This window comes from Oncorhynchus tshawytscha, linkage group LG04 (genome assembly GCF_018296145.1).
Source record: "Oncorhynchus tshawytscha isolate Ot180627B linkage group LG04, Otsh_v2.0, whole genome shotgun sequence".
In the NCBI taxonomy this organism is placed as follows: domain Eukaryota; kingdom Metazoa; phylum Chordata; class Actinopteri; order Salmoniformes; family Salmonidae; genus Oncorhynchus; species Oncorhynchus tshawytscha.
In genome coordinates, this window is record NC_056432.1 from 19,388,598 (window position 1) to 19,413,775 (window position 25,178).

The window sequence follows — 25,178 nt, forward strand, 5'->3', positions numbered from 1 at the left end:
CATCCTTTCAAAGCCGGTCATGCTACTTACTGTAGGCCTAATACACATATGTCTATCGAAATTCTAGTGAGCTGGATCTTAATCTGTGTTACACACCATGTCTGTGTTTTACAATGTTGTAAATGTAACTCATGACATGGTTCAGTCTCGATGGGTTATTATCAAATTATAGCTTTTCATAGATAGGCTACAAAATAATACAAAAATAATGCTAATTATTAACATGCAATGTTGCATAGAATGAAAAATATATACACAAACAAATTCAACAGACAATATGGATCCACATAAAATGCTTTATTTTCACAAAGGACCAGTTATCCAACCAGGGTACAATGCCACTATATTCTTGGTGTGTGATATTGCACTATGGATCACCAAGTCTGCTGAAGTTAGCATGTTAAGCAGCATTGTATAATTTAGGCTAACTGTGCTTATTGCTGTTAGCATTTAGCTAAAATACATCAGGACTGCCATTTCAAATAGTTGTCATGAAACATATTTGGCAAGAGCATTTGAGGCAATGGAGGGGAATGTTTCATGTACATTATTCTCCATTGACACTCATGCACTGTGGTGGACATTGTCTGCTGGTGAGATAAGAGAGAAAGTTAGTTGTCACTTCCACACAGGGCCAGTAAGATCTTCTCATAGTCTCCATTGGTGTCATCCTAAGGGGGTAAGAGAGAGCACAGAGTTACTCTACAAAATATAAATAATGTTTAGACACCATATTATAAACTGGGTGGTTCAAGCCCTGCATGCTGATTGGCTGACGGCTGTGATATACCACAGGTATGACAAAATAGTTATTTTTACAGTCCTAATTACGTTGGTAAAGAGTTTATAATAGCAATATGGCACCTTCGGGGTTTGTGATATATGGCCAATATACCACGGCTAAGAGCTGTGTCCAGGCACTCCGCGTTGCTGGTAAGAACTGCCCTTAGCCATTGTATATTAGCCATATACCACACACCCTCAGGCCATATTGCTTAAATATAACATATTTTGACAATTATTTTCAGATTGCATATTTCTCCATTTCACACATGGTCAGTCTTCTATCCTATCTCGGATTGGACCCAGAAATCAGAAGACGTCATACAATGTGATGTCATTAAAACTCTGATTAAGCCTAGTCCTGGGTTTAATCTCATTCTCAATGGAGGATCTGTTGAAAAAGCTTTAAGGTCTAGTACTGTGATTAATCTGGGTTTGGGAAAACAGTTCCTTGTCTTTTATTGCCACTTTGGCAGTGGAGATGTTTGCTCACCAGAATATCCTGGTAGAGGGTTTTCCCAAACGTCTTCTGGTACGCTTGTTTGATCCGGGCCATGTCTACTTCAGAACGGCTCACCATGACACGGGTCAGAATCTTGGTCCTGGTTCCTTTACCCTGGGGTATGGCACAGGCACACAAACTGAAGATTTATAACCAGATGGTGCTAAGTCCTTAGCTTGAACCGATATATATATTTGTGCTGTCTTATATAGTATATGTGCATAAACATTTTCTCTAGTTCTTCTGTAGATTGTCAACTCTTAAAACTCAGATGCATTCATTAGGTAAAAAATTGACAGAAACAGGTAGGGAATACCTTGATGTGTCCAATAAGAATTTTTTGCTTTAAAAATATGTTTGTCTAGTACATAAAACGCACTGTAAGTATGTATAACAGTAAACAGACCTTCATGGCCAAGTTGAGTCTCTCAGCAAAGAAAGCAGGCTTGCTTCCAGCACATTTCACTGAAAGACAGATATCAAAACCTGTCAGATGACATTATAGAGCAGCATAGACAAGGTGCAGCATTCCCCAAAGCTGTCGCACGGGTATCGGAATGGCCATGAGGTGACCAGTGCATTGCAGGAGTTGTAGTATAGTGAATTTGCCTTGGATAATGTGCCATCCCATCAATTTAAAAAGTTATTATTATTTTAGTCTTGAGAGATAAATGTTAATTTGCTCACAGCATGACATTTTTCTGCATGAGGAAAATGAAGGACATAATGTAATGTTACAGGGCTGATTCCCAGTGAAGAGTGTGATACAGCAGAAGACATGGATTGAGGGTGATGCACAGATTATATAAAAGACATTGGAACATTACTAGGCTTGGTCCTGGCAGTGACATCTCACCTACGGCAGTCAGACAGTTCTCAATGTCTCCCTTCAGTTCCAGGTCGATAGCCTTTGTCACATCCACCTTACTGTACTTGGAGTACTTCTCAAACACTGAAAGAGAGAGAAAATAAAATAATGATGTACTTGAAACACTCACACAGTATCAAGTCATGTGTGGTTGCACATAGTGCATGAAAAATGGAAAACCACACGCACATCTATATTCGAGTAGCATTTGTGGTGCGTTGACAAACATTTTGCCCGACTTCAGTGTCTAACTGATGACAAAAACAAAGAACACTAATGTAACAATGTAATTAACAGGTGGTGAGAAAATAAAGTGTTTGTGTGTGTACTTAAATAATAATTTGGTGGGCTCTTAGATTTGTCCTTTTTCACACATGTACACGTGAATATTAGATGCATGTGTGACTTGGAAATGTATTTTTTGCACATCCCAAATCTGAGACAACATCTCTCTGTGTGTGTGGAGACGGGATTCAAGAAGTTGGAGGATGTTAGATTGTTATTATTTCTTCAGAAATGCCTTTGTGAACATTCATGTGCCTTAATAACAAACGTGTTTATTTTCTGTAAAATATGACTACGTCTGAAACATGTTTAATTACAAGCCTAGTTTAGCAAAGGACAAAGCACTGAGCTACACTGAGGAGTACTGGAATTCGTAGCTCATCTAAAATGGATATTTTTGGTTAACTTGTTTAAGCGAAAGATGGACAATTTATGGCATTTTATGGCAGCCAGTCAAGTTGAGCCTGCTCTGTGGTTGTCGCATTAGGCAAGGGATAAAAAAAAAAAAAAAAATGAACACAGAATTCCAGCAGCCGAACAGTGCTACACTGGGGCGTCGCAAAAGCAGTTGATTGTTTTTTACATTAGTGTCTAGTTTGAGAAACTTACGCCTCACAAGTCCTTAACTGGCAGCTTCATGAAACAGTACCCGCAAAACACCATTCTCAACGGCAACAGTGAAGGAGGGACTCCGGGATACTGGCCATCTAGGCATAGTTCCGCTGTCCAGTGTCTGTGTTCTTTTGCCAATCTTAATCTTTTCTTTTTATTGGCCAGTCTGAGATATGGCTCTTTCTTTGCAACTCTGCCTAGAAGGCCAGCATCCCGGAGTCGCCTCTTCGCGGTTGACGTTGAGACCGGTGTTTTGCGGGTACTATTTAATGAAGCTGCCAGTTGAGGACTTGTGAGGAGTCAGTGTCTAGTTTGAGAAACACTAATGTACTTGTCCTCTTGCTCAATTGTGCACCGGGGCCTCCCACTCTTCCAATTCTGGTTAGAGCCAGTTTTCGCTGTTCTGTGAAGGTAGTAGTACATTGCATTGTACGAGATCTTCAGTTTCTTGGCAATTTCTCATATGGAATAGCCTTCATTTCACAGAACAAGAATAGACTGACGAGTTTCAGAAGAAAGGTCTTTGTTTCTGGCCATTTTGAGCCTGTAATCAAACCCACATATGCTGATGCTCCAGATATTCAACTTGTCTAAAGAAGGACAGTTTTATTGCTTCTGTATATCAGCACAACAGTTTCCAGCTGTGCGAACATAATTGCAAAAGGGTTTTCGAATGATCAATTAGCCTTTTAAAATTATAAATTAAAATGCAAAGTTCCATTGGAACACAGGAGTGATGGTTGCTGATAATGGGCCTCTGCACTACTATGTAGATATTCCTTTAAAAATATATATATATATATAAAAAATGGTTTTAAAAAATCTGTTTCCAGCTACAATAGTCGTTTACAACATTAACAATGGTCTACGCTGTATTTCTGATCAATTTGATGTTATTTTAAATGGACAAAGACTCAGACATGTTCCAGGCATGTGACTAACAGAAATGGAATAATGTGTCCCTGAACAAAGGGGGGATCAAAATCAAAAGTAACAGTCAGTATCTGGTGTGGCCACCAGCTGCATTAAGTACTGCAGTGCAGTACTCATGGACAGCACCAGATTTGCCAGTTCTTGCTGTGAGATGTTACCCCACTCTTCACACCAAAGCACCTGCAAGTTCCTGGACATTTCTGGGGGGAATGGCCCTAGCCCTCATCCAACAGGTCCCATAGGTGCTCAATGGGATTGAGATCCGGGCTCGTCGCTGGCCATGGCAGAATACTGACATTCCTGTCTTACAGGAAATGACGCACAGAACAAGCAGTATGGCTGGTGTCATTGTCATGCTGGAGGGTCATGTCAGGATGAGTCTGCAGGAAGGGTACCACTTGAGGAACGAGGATGGCTTTCCTGTAATGCACAGCGTTGAGATTGCCTGCAATGACAACGAGCTCAGTCCGATGATGCGGTGACACACCGCCCCAGACCATTCCAAATCGATCCCGCTCCAGAGTACAGGCCTCGGGGTAATGCTCATTCCTTCGACGATAAACGTGAACCGACCATCACCCCTGGTGAAACAAAACCGCAAATCTTCAGTGAAGAGCACTTTTTGCCAGTCCTGTCTGGTGCAGCGGCGGTGGGTTTGTGCCCATAGACGACGTAGTTGCCGGCGATGTCTGGTGAGGACCTGCCTTACAACAGGCCTATAAGCCCTCAGTCCAGCCTCTCTCAGCATATTGAGGACAGTCTGAGCACTGATGGAGGGATTGTGCATTTCTGGTGTAACTCGGGCAGTTGTTGTTGCCTGTACCTATCCCGCAAGTGTACGGTTTGTATGTACCGATCCTGTGCAAGTGTTGTTACACGTGGTCTGCCACCGTAAGGACGATCAGCTGTACATCCTGTAGCATTGTCTTAGGCATCTCACAGTACGGACATTACAATTTATTGCCCTGGCCACAACTGCAGTCCTCATGCCTCCTTGCAGCATGCCTAAGGCACATTCACGCAGATGAGCAGGGACCCTGGACATCTTTCTTTTGGTGCTTTTCAGAGTCCGTAGAAAGGCCTCTTTAGTGTCCTAAGTTTTCATAACTGTGACCTTAATTGCCTATCATCTGTAAACTGTTAGTGTCTTAACGACCATTACACAGCTGCATGGTTATTAATTGTTTCTGGTTCATTGAACAAGCATGGGAAACAGAGTTTAAACAAGGTGTGTGTGTAATATATATATATACAGTTGAAGTCGGAAGTTCATACACACTTAGGTTGGAGTCATTAAAACTTATTTAACCACAACAAATTTCTTATTAACAAACAATAGAATTGGCAAGTCGGTTAAGACATCTACTTTGTGCTTGACAAGTAATTCTTCCAATAATTGTTTACATAAAGATAATTTCACTGTATCACAATTCCAGTGGGTCAGAAGTTTACATACACTAAGTTGACTGTGCCTTTAAACAGCTTGGAAAATTCCAGAAAATGATATCATGGCTTTAGAAGCTTCTGATAGGCTAATTGACATCATTGGAGTCAATTGGAGGTGTACCTGTGGATGTATTTCAAGGCCTACCTTCAAACTCAGTGCCTCTTTGCTTGACATCATGGGGAAATCAAAAGAAACTCAGCCAAGACCTCAGAAAATTATAGACCTCCACAAGTCTGGTTCATCCTTGGGAGCAATTTCCAAATACCTGAAGGTACCTCATTCATCTGTACAAACAATAGTACGCAAGTATAAACATGGGACCACGCAGCAGTCATACTATTAATCTCTAGGAGACAACGCATTTTGGTACGAAAAGTGCAAATTAGTCCCAGAACAACAGCAAAGGACCTTGTGAAGATGCTGGAGGAAACGGGTATAAAAGTATCTATATCCACAGTAAAACAAGTCCTATAATCGACATAACCTGAAAGGCCGCTCAGCAAGGAAGTAGCCACTGCTCCAAAACCACCATAAAGAAGCCAGACTACGGTTTGCAACTGTACATGGGGACAAAAAAAAAAAAAAATCGTACTTTTTGGAGAAATGTCCTCTGGTCAGATGAAACAAAAATAGAACTGTTTGGCCATAATGGCCATTGTTATGTTTGGAGTAAAACGGGAAAGGCTTACAAGCCAAAGAACACCATCCCAACCGTGAAGCACGGGGGTGGCAGCATCTTGTTGTGGGGGTGCTTTGCTGCAGGAGGGACTGGTGCACTTCACAAAATAGATGGCATCATGAGGTAGGAAATTTATATGAACATATTGAAGCAACATCTCAAGACATCAGTAAGGAAGTTAAAGCTTGGTCGCACCATGGGTCTTCCAAATGGACAATGACCCCAAGCATACTTCCAAAGTTGTGGCAAAATGGCTTAAGGACAACAAAGTCAAGTAATTGGAGTGGCTGTCACCTTGCCCTGACCTCAATCCTATAGAAAATTTGTGGGCAGAACTGAAAAAGCGTGTGTGAGCAAGGAGGCCTACAAACCTGACTCAGTTACGCCAGCTGTCAGGAGGAATGGGCCAAAATTCACGAACTTATTATAGGAAGCTTGTGGAAGGCTACCCGAAACATTTGACCCAAGTTAAACCATTTAAAAAGGCAATGCTAGCAAATACTAATTGAGTGTCTGTAAACATCTGACCAACTCGGAAAGAAATAAAAGCTGAAATAAATTACTCAACTATTATTCTGACATTTCACAATCTTAAAATAAAGTGGTGATCCTAACTGACATAAGACAGGGAATTTGTACTAGGATTAAAATATCAGGAATTGTGAAAAACTGAGTTCAAATATATTTGGCTAAGGTGTATGTATACTACCAACTTCAACTGTATACATACAGAAAGTATTCACCCCCTTGGAATTTTTCTTTTTTGTTGCCTTACAACCTGGAATTAAAATATATTTTTTTGTGAGGGGGGGGGGGTGGTTTATATCATTTGATTTACACAACATATTGTGAAACAAGACAAAATTAATGAAAACTTGAGCGTGCATAACTAGTCACCCCACAAAGTCAATACTTTGTAGAGCCACCTTTTGCAGCAATTACAACTGCAAGTCTCTTGGGATATGTCTCTATAAGCTTGGCACATCTAGCCACTGGGATTTTTGCCCATTCCTCAAGGCAAAACTGCTCCAGCTCCTTCAAGTTGGATGGGTTCCTGCTGGTGTACAGCAATCTTTAAGTCATTCCACAGATTCTCAATTGGATTGAGGTCTGGGCTTTGACTAGGCCATTTTAAGTCATTTAAATGTTTCCCCTTAAACCAATCGAGTGTTGCTTTAGCAGTACACGTAGGGTAATTGTCCTGCTGGAAGGTGAACCTCCATCCCAGTCTCAAATCTCTGGAAGAAGGAAATAGGTTTACCTCAAGAATTTACATGTATTTAGCGCCATCCATCATTCCTTCAATTCTGACCAGTTTCCCAGTCCCTGCCGACAAAAAACATTCCCACAGCATGATGCTGCCACCACTATGCTTCACTGTGGGGATGGTGTTCCTCTGGGTTATGGGGTTGAGTTTGTGCCAGACATAGCATTTTCCACAATGGCCAAAAAGCTCAATTTTAGTCTCATCTGACCAGAGTACCTTCTTCCATATGTTTGGGTGTCCCCCACATGCCTTTTGGGCGAACACCAAACGTGTTTGCTTATTTCTTTCTTTAAGCAATGGCTTTTTTCCTGGCCATTCTTCCGTTAAGCCCAGCTCTGTGGAGTGTATGGCTTAAAGTGGTCCTATGGACAGATATTGCAATCTCCGCTGTGGAGCTTTGAAGCTCTTTGTTGCCTCTCTGACTAATGCCCTCCTTGCCTGGTCCGTGAGTTTTGGTGGATGGTCCTCCCTTGGTAGGTTTGTTGTGGTGGTAATTCTTTCCATTAAAAAAATAATAATAATAAAATAAAAAAATGGTGCTCTGTGGAATGTTCAAAATTTCAGTTTTTTTTTATAACCCAACCCTGATCTGTACTTCTCCACAACTTTGTCCCTGATCTGTTTGGAGAGCTCCTTCGTCTTCATGGTGCCCCTTGCTTCGTGGTGTTGCAGACTCTGGGGCCTTTCAGAACAGGTGTTTATATACTGAGATCATGTGACAGATCATGTGACACTTAAATAAAGTCCACCTGTGTGCAATCTAATTTATTAAGTGACTGAAGGTAATTGTTTGCACCCGATCTTATTTAGGGGCTTCATAGCAAAGGGGGTGAATACACCACTTTTACGTTTATAATTTTTTTGTTGAAACTAATTTTTTTCATTTCACCTCACCAATTTTGACTATTTTGTGTGTCTATTACTTGAAATCCAAATAAAAATCCATTTAAATTACAGGTTGTAATGCAACCTGTAATGCAAATCTCTTATCTTTATATTGTAATGAAAGTGTATATTATATATATATCCACACATACACTTTCATTAGATATAAAGATAGAGATTCAGTACATTCGGAAAGTATTCCGACCCTTTGACTTTTTCATTGTTACATTACAGCCTTATTGTAACATGTATTAAATAGTTCCCCCCCCCCGCTACAAGCTTGGCACATCTGTATTCCGGGAGTTTCTCCCATTCTCCTCTGCAGATTCTCTCAAGCTGTCAGGTTGGATGTGGCGCTGCACAGTTACTTTCAGGTCTCTCCAGAGATGTTTGATCAGATTCAATTCCGGGCTCTGGCTGGGCCACTCAAGGACATTCAGAGACTTGTCGTGAAGCCACTCCTGCATTGTTTTGGTTGTGTGCTTAAGGTTGTTGGCCTGCTGGAAGGTGAACCTTCGCCCCAGTCTGAGGTCCTGTGTGCTCGAGAGCAAGTTTTCATCAACAATCTCTCCATACCTTGCTCCTTTCATGTTTCCCTCGATCCTGACTAGTCTTCTAGTCCCTGCTGCTTAAAAACATCCCCACAGCATGAAGCTGCCAACACTATGCTTCACTGTAGGGACGGTGCCAGGTTTACTCCAGACGTGACGCTTGGCATTCAGGCCAAAGAGTTCAAAGTTTCTCATGATCTGAGAGTCTTCAGGTGCCATTTGGCAAACTACAAGCTCACTGACATGTGCCTTTTACTGAGGAGTAGCTTCTGTCTGGCCACTATCATAAAGGCCTGATTGGTGGAGTGCTGCAGAGATGGTTCTCCCATCTCCACAGAGGAACTCTGGAGCTCTGTCAGAGTGACCACCGGGTTCTTGGTCAACTCCCTGACCAAGGCCCTTCTCCCCCGATTGCTCAGTTTGGCCGTGCGGCCAGCTCTAGGAAAAGTCTTGTTGGTTCCAAACTTCTTCCAATTAAGAATGGAGGCCACTCTTGGGAACCTTCAACCCTACAGAAATTCTTTGGTACCCTTCCCCAGATCTGTGCCTCGACACAAGCCTGTCTCAGAGCTCTACGGACAATTCCTTCGACCTCATGGCTTGGTTTTTGCTCTGACATTCACTGTCAAATGTGGGACCTTAAATAGACGGGTTGTGTGAGTTTCCAAATTATGTCCAATTAATTTACCACTGGTGGACTCCAATCAAGTTGTAGAAACAGCTCAAGGATGATCAATGGGAACAAGATGCACCAGAGCTCAATTTCGAATACTTATGTAAATAAGGTACTTCTGTTTGGTATTTTTAATACATTTGCAAAATTGTCTTAAAACCGGTTTTCACTTTGTCATTATGGGGTATTGTGTGTAGATTGAGGAGCTAAAATGTTTAAATTAATTTGAGTAAGGCTGTAACGTAACAAAAGTCCAGAAAAATTCAAGGGGTCTGAATACTTTCCGAATGCACTGTATATATGGAAAAATAAATAAGGACTTCTTTCGGTCGACAAAGATTTTCTTGTTGTTGGGGACACCCCTAGTGGTTTTAAAAGTTGATCAAATTTCAAAGCAGCATAACTTTCCATGTTTCGATTAGACTTAAGCTCACAGAGTTGTGCCGTCACATATTCACCTTGGCGGAGTTGAGAAGCACTTCTGGTGGTCAGAATGTCTATGAAGACAGAGCAGTCTGTTCCCTTCCTCTTCTCTCCAGCCTCATACAGGGCCTATGGACCGATAGAGTAGGCACAGGCATCACATACAGGAATCTCATTACACATTGACTTCCTAAATTCTCTCATATACAGTCAAACACACTCCCTCCCTCTTTTCTCCATACCCTGGCATCACTGTCAGCAAGTTCCTGGTTCACCATGGTTTCCTCATTCCTAGTAGCCTACAGTATGTGAAGGGGGGGCAGGAGGGTGGGTTTATTGTTCCAAACTATTCATCCGAAGTTAAACACACACAACACACACACACACACACACACACACACCTTGCAGAGCGAAAGCAGAGCATTCCTGAAGTCTCCACCTGTGTCAGACTTGATGTCATTCTCCAGCTCCTTTTTGTATTCTAGCAAGAAAAAAGACATGATTATTGACTTGTAACTATCACATCACGTACAGGACATTTACATATTGCAGACATAAACACATTACACACCTTCCTTATAGACCTTCTTTATCTCTTTGATCTCTTTATTGGTCCTGGAGGCCAGAATCTCAATCAGAGTATCCTCATCTGTGCCCAATCCCTGAGAGAAATAGGTGAGAGGGTCAACTAGGACAAAAGGGTCACATCAGTCATACAGCTGAGACAAACAAGCCCAGGATTGGATGACACAAACATAAAGAGCAGGGCCATGTTAATTATGCCTCAAACAGAAACAAAACAGGCAAACAGGGGGGTATTGCACTTACAAGTCTATCACTATACCACCAGACACCACACTGCTAGCATATAATGTTCTAAAAACAAAATGTTTCCTAGAGCTTGGTGAGAGCATGGTTGTCCTATGGTTATTTTGCATATAACCTTCCAGGAATGGTGCAGGATAGTTGCTTGGCTTCATTCTCAGCACATTTAAGGAACTTGACACAAATAAATATATATAGATATATGAATTATTATTCATTACCTTAACATTTACTAAAACCACAAGAAAACATTAGAACTGTTCAAAGAACGTTATAGAGCTAAATTAGGCCAAATTGAGAACTGCAAAAGTGTTGCTACTGCGCTCAACAAAATTGCTGCCCTGAATTTAGCAGGCGCTATCGACAAAGATCAGTGGGAAAAGGTTGTGACGGACTACTTTTTGCACAGTCAGTGTGAACCGGAGTGACTTGACAACAGGACAAACAAGTGTTCATCCATGTATACGGGTAAGAGTCTAGCTTCATTTTCAGGTATTATACGTTTTCTAATTTAGTCAGAAATGTGTTGTTTTCATTTTAAGTTAAAGCGTACTGTTAGCTAGCTTGCGAAAGATAGCTAGCTAGCTTGCGAAAGATAGCTAGCTTGCGAAAGATAGCTAGCCAGCCAGCAACCTAACATTAGGTGGATGATCTGCAATCCATTTCCATTGCTAGTTATAGTAATTGCTAGCTAACATTGAACCTAGTTGGTTCGCTTCAGCTACCTGAATAGTCAAACTACAGCATTTCATGCATGGTGGCTAGCTACAACAATCCATTTGTACTGCAGCTATGGGTTGGGATTATGGTGTATTGTTCAGCTACCTACCTGTCTAAACAGAAGACTCCACTTCGCCAGACGATGACATAACCCATCAAGTTAGCCAGCTGTGTCTGTGGGTGATTATGGTGATCTATTGTATTTCATGAACATGTGTACATGTCTAGACAATAGTGACGCATCCACTTAGTTTGATGTGGCTGGGTTGGTGGTTATAGCATTTCTTTCACATGAACCATCAATTTAGACGATATTTGTATATCCATTTCACCGTTCTGTTTACACCTTTATCCTGTACACGTGACAAATACCTTTTGATTTAATATACTGTGTATTTACCAGAAATGACAATATGAAGAACAGGACCTGCAAAGTCAGATTAGGATATAGGCCAAGGACTAGTGTATTTTTACTACTATTTTTGATACTACTTTCAGCACTTTTAGTATTGAAATCTTTGGATGTTTACTTTCTTACTCACTCTGTTTAGCACATGGCCTCATGTGAATCCTTAAAGAGATGGGTGGGGCTTAAGAGGGTGTGAACGATGCTGAATGGGTGTAGACAAAGAAGAGCTCTAGTAGGTGTACCAAAACATTCAAGGACCATTTTCTCAAAGCGGAAAAACTTTCCAATTGTTCCTTAATTGCCACTGTAGCTCTGAGTCTGTACTTTTATCCAATGTAAAAAAAACACAATTTAAAATGTTGACTGAATTGAGGTGGTGGGTCACAAATTTATTTTCCATAACCAATAATATTTTCAGCCGTTTGAAACTGGTGTACAAAACCAAAAGTAAAAGACGCAAAAACAAAACTTAGCGGTAAACATAGAGAAAGTGCACATATAACAGATCTTAGAGACTTGTTTTCAACGAGAATGACAGATGTATACCTCACATTTCTATGTGAATTTGGTCGGGTCACCCAAAAAGTTAGTTACACAATGGAACTTTAAATGTATTAATTGGCCACACCTGATCTTAATGAGCGCTTATTTTCCTTTGAAATGGTGTTTGTTTGAATAGACTAAAATGAACCGCTTTGTATGTGTTAAAAAGATATGGTATGGCGCAATTAACTAATTCTATGGATAGAGAACAGAAGATTACAGGTTCGAATCGGACTGACTCCATGCCACAATTAAAAAAATGTTTGCATGATTAATAATGCCTTAGCAAATTAAGTTCCATATGTCCTGTGATTGGAGTTAACGCAAACTAAGTTAGCCGTGTTATTATACTGAACAAAAATACAACACAATTTCAACAATTTTACAGAGTTACAGTTCATATAAGGAAATCAGTCAAATTAAATAAATTCATTAGGGCCTAATCTATGAATTTCTCAAGACTGGGAATACAGATATGTAGTTGTTGGTCACAGATACCTTACAAAAAAGGTAAGGGCGTGAATCAGAAAACCAGTCAGTATCTGTTGTGTCCACCATTTGCCTCATGCAGCACAACATCTACTTCACAGAGTTGATCAGGCTGTTGATTGTGACCTGTGGAATGTTGTCCCAGTCCTCTTCAATGGCGGTTCAAAGTTGCTGGATATTGGCGGGAACTGTAACATGCTATCATACAAGTCAATCCAGAGCATCGCAAATTTGCTCAATGGTCTGGTGAGTATGCAGGCCATGGAAGAACTGGGACATTTTCAGCTTCCAGGAATTGTGTACAGATCCTTGCGACATGGGGCTGTGCATTATCATGTTGAAACATGGCAGCGGATGAATGGCACAACAATGGGCTTCAGGATCTCGTCATTTTATCTCTGTGCATTCAAATGACCATTGATAAAATGCAATTGTGTTTGTTGTCCGTCGCTTACACCTGCCCATACCATAACCCCACCATAGGGCACTCTGTTCACAACATCGACAAAACACTCACACGTCTGTCATCTGCCCAGTACAGTTTAAACCTGGATTAATCCGTGAAGAGCGCACTTCTCCAGCGTGCCAGTGGCCATCGAAGGTGAGCATTTTCCCCCTGAAGTCAGTTACGACACCGAACTGCAGTCAGGCCAAGACAATGGTGAGGACGATGAGCACACAGATGAGCTTCCCTGAGACGGTTTCTGAATGTTTGTGCAGGAATTCCTCGGTTGTGCAAACCCAGAGTTTCATCAGCTGTCTGGGTGGCTGGTCTCAGACAATCCCGCAGATGAAGAAGCCTGATGGAGGTCGTGGGCTGGCATGGTTACACATGGTCTGCGGTTGCGAGGCCGGTTGTAAAATCTGCCAAATTCTCCAAGACAACGTTGGAGGCGGCTTATGGTAGAGAAATGAACATTAAATTCTCTGGCAGCAGCTCTGGTGGGCATTCTTGCAATCAGCAAACCAACTGCATGCTCCCTCAAAACTTGAGACCTGTGGCATTGTGTTGTGTGACAAAAAGGCACATTTTAGAGAGTGGCCTTTTCTTGTCCCCAGCACAAGGTGCACCTGTGTAATGATAATGCAGTTTGATCAGTTTATTGATGCGCCACACCTGTCAGGAGGATTACCTAGGCAAAGGAGAAATGCTCACTAACAGGGAAGTAAACAAATTTGTTCCAAAAATCTGAAATAAATAACCTGGGGGGGGAGGCTTCAGCTCAATGAAACAGAGACCAACACTTTACATGTTGCATTTATATTTCTGTTCAGTATAACAAAAAGTTTAATTGAAACATGTTCACAGAACATTATTAAATTACCTTTAAATAACCTATAATTTCCTTTCTTAGAACATTAATAAAACCTCCCAGGAAAACTTTAAAGGGACCATAGGAACCTCCCTGCAACCATTTTACCAGTCAGGAAACGTATGGCTTAGTTACCAGAACCAATGGGAAACCAAAAACATACGTTCCCACAACTTCCTAGAAACCAAATGTGCTAGCTGGGATCACACACACTGCACATGCACAGACTTGTGTATCGTGAAACTTAAAGTACAGTAGGTACTCATCACCCCTTTTCTTACCGTCTCCTCACATATTAAAACAGCTCCACCCATTGTATAAAGAATACAGACAGTCCCACACATTTTAAAAGTCCCACCGTTATTACACAACACTATAATAAAGCAGAATGAGTCAATATGGGTAGGGTGCTAGGAAGTGGGTGGGTCTGACTAAACAGCAGAACAAGAATACAGGATGATGTCATCCCAGCGTCCTCTTTAGAAGGTAATCATTACTCTATAATTATTTGTATTATATCTGTTACCGTCTCTAGGCCACCCGAACGGAGGGAAAGATACACATTTGTTTGTATTCTAAGTAGTATTGTATATTCTTAGTAGTAGTGAGTGACTGAGTGAGTGACTGAGTGAGTGTGTACCTTCATGGCCAGTTTGAGCTGTTGGGCGTCATATTGGGCTGGCGTTTTGAGCAGTGCCAGAACCACATCCTCCAGCTCTCCATTTAGAGCCGACTTCAGGGCAGTCTCCAGAGGCTGCAGATAGAGGGTTGATACACACTTCCACAGTCATACACAAGTGTGTGTTTTAGCTTTCCAGGTGCACCAGGTGGCTGGAGTTTGCACGTTTTGCATCATTCCATTGATCCTGAAGTGCGAATTCCACCCACGAGCCGCCACCCGCACATGCTAAACCAAAAGCACCTAGTGGGTGTCCCGTCTTACCTTGCCACTAGCCTTTTGGTAGCTAGCTTTGATCTGCTGTCTCTGGGCGTTGCTCCTCTTCACCAGCACATCAATGATGGTGTTCTCATCTACACCTACGTCACAGAGACAAGATGGAAGGACTTGTTCAATAGATGGGTTGGCTGACAACGTCACGAAAATGATGAGCATGCGTCGGTGTGGCCAGAAGGTGTGCGTTATGATTCTGAACGGTCAGATAGCTAGCAACAAATGACAAAAAGCTGTCATGTAGGGAATCGTGGGTGTCTTGTTTCATCTCGTTTAATCTTTTTATTGATACCATGTCTTGTTTTGACTAATGTCCTGTCTATGCTAATATGGCTAAAATGTGCTAGATACCTAACCAACAACTTCAGACGAAGTATAGCCAATCCAATCTGTTTTGCCAAATAGTTGTACACTCGTCGGTTTTGTTGCTAAACAGCCAACCCGTCTCTAGGAAACACCATTGCCTAGCCTAATCCATGAGCCCTTATCCATTTTTTAAACTAACACAAAAAAATCTGTGGCCCCAGGCGTACGGTGAGAAATCTTTGACTACTCCCCTGCAAAAGACAATAGAAACAGACATGTACACACATGCTCACATTCCCTCTCAGAATGTCCCCCTATGCTGCCTCATGTTACACACGGAGTGAGTTCTATTCACCTAAGCTTCTCTGCTATGAAACACATTCAAACATTATTTTTGTGTGTGTGTGTGTGTGTGTGTGTGTGTGTGTGACAACCTCACCTTTGGCCTTGATGGCCTTATCCAAGATGCCTGCATCCCCATCGGCACTGAAATGTGGGTATGGAGTCACAGTGCCCTGATTGAGTTGGGTCTGAGACAGAGAACAATTTCACTTAGCTGCCATGCAGTGAATCAATGGATACCTTTACAAAAATGCGGAGAATAATTAAGAAGCAAAGGGAGAAACATCCCATACAAGGAATAGGGATAGAGTGGGAAAGGAAAGGAATTGTGCATTTTGTATTTTTGGTTTCTAATGGTTCTGAACCGAAGGGCTCCAACTACTAAATTCCTTCTATAAATCACAAGATAAGTATGGTCAACCATATCTCCTCCCATGACTCTCTGTCTCAGACTGACCCTCAACATCCATCACTTTTGCTCTCACTCTGTCCTCCCCCGCCCCCTCCTCTCTATCTGGGTAGAAATGTACAAACACAGCCTGGTAAATATTTGCAGATTCAAGGCTATTCCCCAAGCAAGTGGAACAGAACCCTACCATGTCATCGGGCATGCCCAGATAGACGGTCTGCTCCAGGAAGGCTGCAATGAAGGACATGGTGGAACAGGTCTGCAGAGAGAAACAGGGGGATTCAGTAATAACCACAGTACAGTATTAATAATATCCTCTATATTGACACCAAAGTCTATTGCATTTCTAAAATAATTATAGTTGAAAAGCTAATTATTTGATGCCAGAATATGCTACAGTACCAGACCATGCATATATTTTGTCAAACTGTATTTCATGGACTCATCCCCAACACAAAAGTAAAAAATGTATATGCCTATGATAGGCTGCCGCGTATATCGGCTAATCATCATTCCATAGAATACAATTATATGCCAACAACAACTGGATAGAAATGTGTTTATGAGGCTGTACAGATTATGTATGTCACTGCAGAACAAACTGCCCCAATCTATCGCACAATGTTCGCATAAAAATCTGGTGATGACCCGCGCCTAACTGGAATCATGTAGAACTCACTCAAAACTTTAACCGTTTCGTCACTTTTACTCGGTTAGTTCACAATGCTTTTCAAGACATATCATGATCTGCTCACTCAGGTAAATGCAACCGTTACAGAAAATAAGGAATCAAAATCATTCTGAAATGTTACTACTACGCCACAGCCACACTGGCTACCAGATCGGAGCGACAAAGAAACAGGGAAGTTAGTTTCCCATCTAAACACGTTTTCAACGTCCCGAAAGGAGAGTTCCCAAATGCAAAATATAATGGTTCATGACAACAAATTATTGTTATCTAGGATTGGAAGTCGAGGTGCTCAATTTCCTGCAGAAGGTATATTGAATCAAAAATGGGATATCTTACCAGCTGGCCACAGGTAGTGACTGTGAAACTTTCTCAGACTGAGATTGCAAGGGGGTTGGGAATTTGCACAACCATGTATATATATATAAACACGAAAAACCCCACCTACGGTAGCAACGGTGCAACCCACACTCGCAATACGTACCATTGGACAGGCACTTCTGGTTGCAAGACTGCGTAAACGTTTCCATGCAGCGCAATAAAGTCGTCAGTAAATTAATAGCAGCCATGTCGAAAAAACTGATAGTACTGACACAATTTGGTTAAATGAAAACAGATGTGGATTGTTCAGTAAAGTTCCTTCTTTTGTCGATGTGAACAAATTCAATATTTAATGTAGACACTATACATTGAAGTAAAATGTGATTTCTTAGCCTATGGAAGTTGTGCTTCGATCTGGGGTTACAATTACCGGTAAACCAAAAGGTGTTCCCTTGATTTTTAAATGAATGATATTTAGCCATTGAGTCTTGAATAATATAACCTATAAATACTTCATGACCTGCGTTACCCATCAGAGCCCAATATATGAACTTGTTTTACTACATTGTTTGTAATATTTGTTATTTATTGTAAACAAACACTGTAAAGCAGGGTCCCCAACTGGTGGCCGGGTGGTTATGAGCAAACATAATAGACTGTAAAAACAGCAGGAAATAAGCTCCAAGTGACTCTTATTTAAGAAATATGTTCCTGAGTATTCCCACGCAAAATAGAGAGACACGTGAACAAATATAAGCAAGGTTTGAAATGATTCAGTTTTTGTCAAACATTATATCTGTTTGGACTTCTTGTGTTCAATTTGCAGTCTACGTTCCGGCCCCCCGACCATCCGCTCAAGAAAAAAATCAGCCATGGCTTAATCTAGTTGATGATCCCTGCTGTAAAGCTTTAAAACATGATTAAACTATCAATTTTATCTCATGTATAATCTCATGTATAATCCTCCTTTGAGGCTGGCGGTAAAAGAGAGCCTCAAGGGTGTGGTTTACTAGCTACCTCCTGTGGTTGTTAAGGCCACAAGTCTGAGAGCTGATGCTACCTGTAAGTTGCCTGCCAAGCTTGTGCCTGCCTCTGTCAATGTTTTTTTAAGAGTTACCTACATAGTTGTTTGTTTTGAAACATCTCTATAGATTAGTGAGAGCAAACCACCCCTTTTCACTTCTCTTTGGTACTAGGTAAAACCCTTTTGGTTCCAACCTTTTAGGTTCTGCTTTGCCTCATTGAAAACACCTCACATTCCATCGCATGATGACTGACTGTCCGTCCACACCTGCACCACACCTGTAGCAGGCAACCAGCAGACACCGCCCACAGATCTGCTTGAGCCTACACTCGTACAAAAAAAGGGTTCCAAAAGGGTTCGACTGTCCCCACAGGAGAACCCTTTTTGGTTCCCGGTACAACCCTTTTGGGTTCCCTCTGACATGGAATCCAAAATGGTTCTACCTGGAACAAAAAAGGATTTTACCTAGTACCAAAAAGGGTTGTACAAAGGGTTCTCCTATGGGGACAGCCAAATAACCCTTTTAGGTTCTTGATAGTACATTTTTGGGTTCTAGATAGCCACGAATGTTATATAATCTCAGGTCTATGGTGTACGTAAAACCAAACACGCCTGGTTATCTTTAATGTAGGCCTATCATCCATGACTATGTGAACAGTGATTCCCAGAGATCCTCCTTTTGAGGCTGGTGGTAAAGAGTGTCTCACGGGTGTGGTTTACTAGCTATCTCCTGTGGTTGTCAAGGCCACAAGACTGTCTGGGACCTGACACTAACTGTAAGCTACCTCTCCAACTTGTTTCAACATTCCATGCTTCATACAATGGAGATGTTTGTACACGTTACTCAGAAAGAGTAGGCTACAACCTTTTCAATGCATGCACATAACAGGGGTTGGAGAAACTGATTACATGTAATATTGTAGATGATTCATTATTGGATGACTTTTAAATTCAGAAAGGATCTTTTTTTGTTATCAACCAAATTGTATATATTTTGTCATATTTTATAGTAATCAGTTATCTTAGCAGGGTTGTTGTGAGAAGCTCTGTCACCCTGAGTAACACGACTATCAGAGACTAAGTGAGATAACTTTCATTGGCAGTTACAATCAAAGAGGAAAAGACCGAGATTACAGAGGCACAGCTGTGGATGGTCAGTCCTTGCATCCATTTCTCTGTCTATGAATTTGAAAGTGGATACATTTCTCCAACCCCTCAGCTGTTTACCAAAAAGTGGTGGGGTGTCCACTTTGTTGTTGAATCCCAGATTGATCCTTAATGGACAGATATATTTTCTGAAAATACCTCATTGGACAAAATAAGGGCCACACCTCCCTACGCCCACCAGCAAAAGATCAATTAACATTTACTGCATCCTCACTTTTGTAACTGTAGTAGTGCCGTCATTTTGTAATTAAACTGCAGTTCAACTGTAGTTATTTTGCAGTTACAGTGCAGTATATATTACACAGTGCTTCAGGGTGGTCGCCACTGAGCCCCACATTTTGGGGGGTTGCCTGCTTTGCATGTTATTTTGCCATTAATACGTGTCAGTTTTCAAACTATGTAAAAAAAAATATATACATTGAGTTAATAAAGCCGCATACAAACATGGTCTCTTTTTTTGCTGTCTTGAGTAAGGCAGCTTCAAAATGCAGGTGTTTCAGCCTACCTCAGTGCTTTCTGTGGTGGTGGGGCAGCCAGCGGAAAATACGGAGCGCTAGGGTTGATAATGTTCTTTAGTTGCGCTGTGATTGGCTGAATGTTCTGTTACTCATCAGGACACTATGTCATCGCCAAATCTAAGGGTAGAGCTCGAAATGCAAGCCCCTTGGGTGCTGCCATAGAGTTACAGTGCCCATCCAAGAAGGGTCAAGGTCATTGGCCACAGATAAAATGACGTCAAATCACTTTATATCTACAGTAGCTTTGATTGGACTGATCATGTCAACGTCATACTTTCAAAATCTTAGCTAGTACTCATCATCATCAATCAAGTTGACAATCTGCTGACAAATCCTTTTTAATCCTTGTCATACGAAGAGAAATTATAGATAAAACGTATCGGTGCTCATCGGCCATTGGACATTTAATTTTTTTAAATTTAACCTTTATTTAATTAACTAGGCAAGTCAGTTAAAAACAAATTCTTATTTACAATGACGGCCTACCCCGGTCAAAACCGGACGACGCTGGGCAAATTGCGCACCACCCTATGGAACATAAACATTACACAACTAGTTGGATATCGCAAATTCAACAATGAGTGGACCATGCTCTGAATTCTGTCGCTGTACATTTCAAAAGTGCTGAACAATTAGTATTATTGACTACGTCTGTCCTAGCTCGCTCATTAATGTCTTAATCGAAATGACGGATTGCCTCTTATCCGCTTGTTGTCCCTTTAAGCCATAGTTTGTACATCTCAATTGTCAGTAGAAACCCCATTTGTTTAAGCAAGTCAGCCATATATATCAGCTATGTTTTTTTTAAAGGCAGTAAATGAGGCTGAATGAACTGTTTCGCTGCCAGAAAAGGCTCCACTGATAGCCGAGTGTAGCAGTGGTAAGGTGTTGGGACTGCTGTTGGGACTCTGCTGTTGGGACAGCTTTATGTAGGCCCTAACCGTTTGTCACTGTTATAGTGCAATTCATGTATTCCTGTGCATGATGAATGACTGTCCATCCACACCTGTAGCACACCTGTAGCATACCTGTAGCACACCTGTAGCACACCTGTAGCAGGAAACCAGCAGTCACTGTCCACTGATCTGATTGAGCCTACTTGGCCACAATGGTTATGTAATCTCAGGTCTATGGTGTACGTAAAAACCAAACACCCCTAATTATCTTTGCTGTAAGCCTATCATCCTTGACTGTGCAAGCAATGATTTCCAACTCCTGTTCTCCAGTCCCCCAACACCACACCATTTTGTTGTAACTCCAGAAAAACTCAGTTGATTCAACTCATTCAGGGCTTGATGATTAGTTGACAATTTGAATCAGGTGAGTTTGTTTGGGTCTACAACAAAACTGTGTGAAGTTGGTGGACTGGCGTTGGGAAACACTGCTCTAGAGTTCCTTCTTTGATGCTGACAGTAAAGAGTGCCTCAAGGATATGGTTGACTAGCTAATTCCTGCGGTTGTCAACACCACAAGACTGTCTGGGACCTGATAACCTGTAAGCTACCTGCTCAACTTGTTTGAACATTCCATGCTTCATCAAATGGAGATGTTTGGACAAGTTACTCAGAATGATTAGGCTACAATCTCTTCAAAATGTGCACTTATTATAGTCCACTTCAGCGATGGGGAGCTCCAGTCCTCGGGGCCTGATTGGTGTCACACTTGTCCCAGCTCCAGATAACACACCTGACTCCAATAATCATCTAATCATGATCTTCAGTTTAGAATAACATTAGTTTAATCAGCTGTGTTTGCTAGGGATGGAGAAAAAGTGTAACATCACTCCGGCCCCGAGGACTGTAGTTGCCCATCCCTGGTCTACCTATTTCATCATCAAAATAACTTGGTTACTTGTGTCATGGCTTAATGGACTCCATGAAAACAAAAACTATTGATAACCTATCAAACAGATTCAGAATATGCCGTTTGAGTGTTTGAGAATCATTACTGAAGATAAAATTGTCAATGATCAGTTATACTGATCAGTTATTTCAGTAGGGTTGTTGTGAGAAGCTCTGTCTCTCTGAGTAACAAGACTATCAGAGATATAACAAAATAACTTTCACTGGCAGTTACAATCAAAGAGGATAGGACTGAGATTGCAGAGGCAGTCAGGACGATGATGGCCTGCTAAACACAACATCCCATAGCTGTGGCCCTTGGAGAGTTTTGTGGCACTCTTACTTGCTAGATCCCTGGTAGGGAGGCAGTGAGCCTAGTGGTTAAAATTTTAGCGCCAGTAACTGAAAGGTTGCTGGTTTGAATACCCAAGCCGACAAAGTGAAAATCTGTTGATGTGTCTTTGAGCAAGGCACTTAACCCTAATGTGCTCCAGGGGCGCTGTACTACTACTATGATCCTGTAAAACAACACATTTCACTGCACCTATCCAGTGTGTACACTGAGTATATCAAACATTAGGAACACCGTCCTAATATTGCACCCACCTTTTGCCCTTGGACAGCCTCAGTTCATCGGGTCATGGACTCTACAATGTGTTGAAAGAGTTCCACAGGTATGCTGGCCCATGTTGATTCCAATGCCTCCCACAGTTGTGTCAAGTTGACTGGATGTCCTTTAGGTGGTGGACCAATGTTTTGTATACTCAGTGTGTATGGAAATACAACATATTTATATATGTATGTGTGCCTGGAATGCATTGTCAACTGTCAGTGAGTTAGTGAGTGACTGGCGACTGACTGACTGACTGACTGGTCTGTATCTGTCTGCCAGGCTATGGATGTCCTCTGGGTATTTTGGGTAGTGGAAGCAGAAGCAGGGATGCTATTAGTCATTTCCTGCCAAGTCAGAATGTTCATTAAAAAGGCATAAGTATGGGGTTTAGGGCATCTGGGTTATATCAGATGCTTTGCTGATGCTCCCTTTGTGCCTTTCAATTCAGGTCTTTAGATGGCGCATGGGTGGTTTCATACGTTTTTTTCCTGGCCATGTGACCTGACCAGAAAAACTTGATTACTGCAAATCTTACAGATTGTGGTTTTAAAGTAAGTCACTAATAGTCATCTGACCTTCCTGTTAGCCAGGTCACACTCTGTTTCTGCTCTGGACAACTGCTGTTGTTTGGCATGACAACAACCACAGCAACAACAATAACAAAGTTGGCGAAAGTTACTATTCATAAAGCATCTCAGATCTTGGATCAGTTTAGCCTTTTCAGATGATAATTAATAAAATCCTGATGCTACATTTAGCAGATGCTCTTATCTAGAGCAATTAGGGTAAAGTGCCTTGCTCAAGGGCACATCAACAGATTTTTCATTTAGTCTAGTTACAATCTCTAACTCACACACGGGAAACCTGATGATTGTTTGGAGTTGGTCCTCTGCAGCGAACGCGGCGAGCTAATACCAAAGTGGTAAAACCCCATCTTAAAGTTTAATATTTAAAGAGTGTTCAGAGTTTGTGTCCCCAGAAAATCGAGCAGCGTTACAGATTTCCCCTCTACCTTCCTGGACAGCAGCAGGTCTCCAACATTGCCATAGCAGGGATCTGATCTAATTTAAAGTGCTCATTTATAATCAATCTAATATTTGATTTGATTGTTTGTTTTTATTGTGACGCTTCATTTAGCTTAATGTCATTAATAAGCTAAATGTGTGAACGCATCTGATACCGTAGTTGAGTGTCAGTAGGCCTACAAGTACAGATCAAAATGATTAGGCTGTGTAGGTTATTTATTTATTTATTTATTTATTTACCTTTATTTAACCAGGTAGGCAAGTTGAGAACAAGTTCTCATTTACAATTGCGACCTGGCCAAGATAAAGCAAAGCAGTTCGACAGATACAACGACACAGAGTTACACATGGAGTAAAACAAACATACAGTCAATAATACAGTATAAACAAGTCTATATACGATGTGAGCAAATGAGGTGAGAAGGGAGGTAAAGGTAAAAAAGGCCATGGTGGCAAAGTAAATACAATATAGCAAGTAAAACACTGGAATGGTAGTTTTGCAATGGAAGAATGTGCAAAGTAGAAATAAAAATAATGGGGTGCAAAGGAGCAAAATAAATTAATTAATTAAATACAGTTGGGAAAGAGGTAGTTGTTTGGGATAAATTATAGGTGGGCTATGACAGTTGGTGCTTAAAGCTAGTGAGGGAGATAAGTGTTTCCAGTTTCAGAGATTTTTGTAGTTCGTTCCAGTCATTGGCAGCAGAGAACTGGAAGGAGAGGCAGCCAAAGAAAGAATTGGTTTTGGGGGTGACTAGAGAGATATACCTGCTGGAGCGTGTGCTACAGGTGGGAGATGCTATGGTGACCAGCGAGCAGAGATAAGGGGGGACTTTACCTAGCAGGGTCTTGTAGATGACATGGAGCCAGTGGGTTTGGCGACGAGTATGAAGCGAGGGCCAGCCAACAAGAGCGTACAGGTCGCAATGGTGGGTAGTATATGGGGCTTTGGTGACAAAACGGATTGCACTGTGATAGACTGCATCCAATTTGTTGAGTAGGGTATTGGAGGCTATTTTGTAAATGACATCGCCAAAGTCGAGGATTGGTAGGATGGTCAGTTTTACAAGGGTATGTTTGGCAGCATGAGTGAAGGATGCTTTGTTGCAAAATAGGAAGCCAATTCTAGATTTAACTTTGGATTGGAGATGTTTGATATGGGTCTGGAAGGAGAATTTACAGTCTAACCAGACACCTAAGTATTTGTAGTTGTCCACGTATTCTAAGTCAGAGCCGTCCAGAGTAGTGATGTTGGACAGGCGGGTAGGTGCAGGTAGCGATCGGTTGAAGAGCATGCATTTAGTTTTACTTGTATTTAAGAGCAATTGGAGGCCACGGAAGGAGAGTTGTATGGCATTGAAGCTTGCCTGGAGGGTTGTTAACACAGTGTCCAAAGAAGGGCCGGAAGTATACAGAATGGTGTCGTCTGCATAGAGGTGGATCAGAGACTCACCAGCAGCAAGAGCGACCTCATTGATGTATACAGAGAAGAGAGTCGGTCCAAGAATTGAACCCTGTGGCACCCCCATAGAGACTGCCAGAGGTCCGGACAGCAGACCCTCCGATTTGACACACTGAACTCTATCAGAGAAGTAGTTGGTGAACCAGGCGAGGCAATCATTTGAGAAACCAAGGCTGTCGAGTCTGCCGATGAGGATGTGGTGATTGACAGAGTCGAAAGCCTTGGCCAGATCAATGAATACAGCTGCACAGTAATGTTTCTTATCGATGGCGGTTAAGATATCGTTTAGGACCTTGAGCGTGG

The 25,178-nt window shown here is 41.6% G+C and overlaps 1 protein-coding gene across 1 annotated transcript; it reads right to left on the bottom strand.

Annotated features, from left to right (window-relative positions):
• Positions 1 to 282: 282 nt before the first annotated feature.
• On the bottom strand, positions 283 to 17,382 carry LOC112248188 (annexin A1-like). Its single transcript, XM_024417009.2, has 13 exons — positions 17,244 to 17,382; positions 16,404 to 16,475; positions 15,905 to 15,995; positions 15,151 to 15,245; positions 14,848 to 14,961; positions 10,480 to 10,570; positions 10,310 to 10,389; positions 10,151 to 10,207; positions 9,944 to 10,037; positions 2,142 to 2,237; positions 1,692 to 1,750; positions 1,277 to 1,399; positions 283 to 671 (listed from the first exon to the last, which is right to left on the bottom strand). Exons 2-13 carry the CDS (start codon positions 16,461 to 16,463, stop codon positions 612 to 614), a joined length of 1,020 nt encoding a protein of 339 aa, XP_024272777.1. The 5' UTR covers positions 16,464 to 16,475; positions 17,244 to 17,382; the 3' UTR covers positions 283 to 611.
• Between the last annotated feature and the right edge of the window lie 7,796 nt (positions 17,383 to 25,178).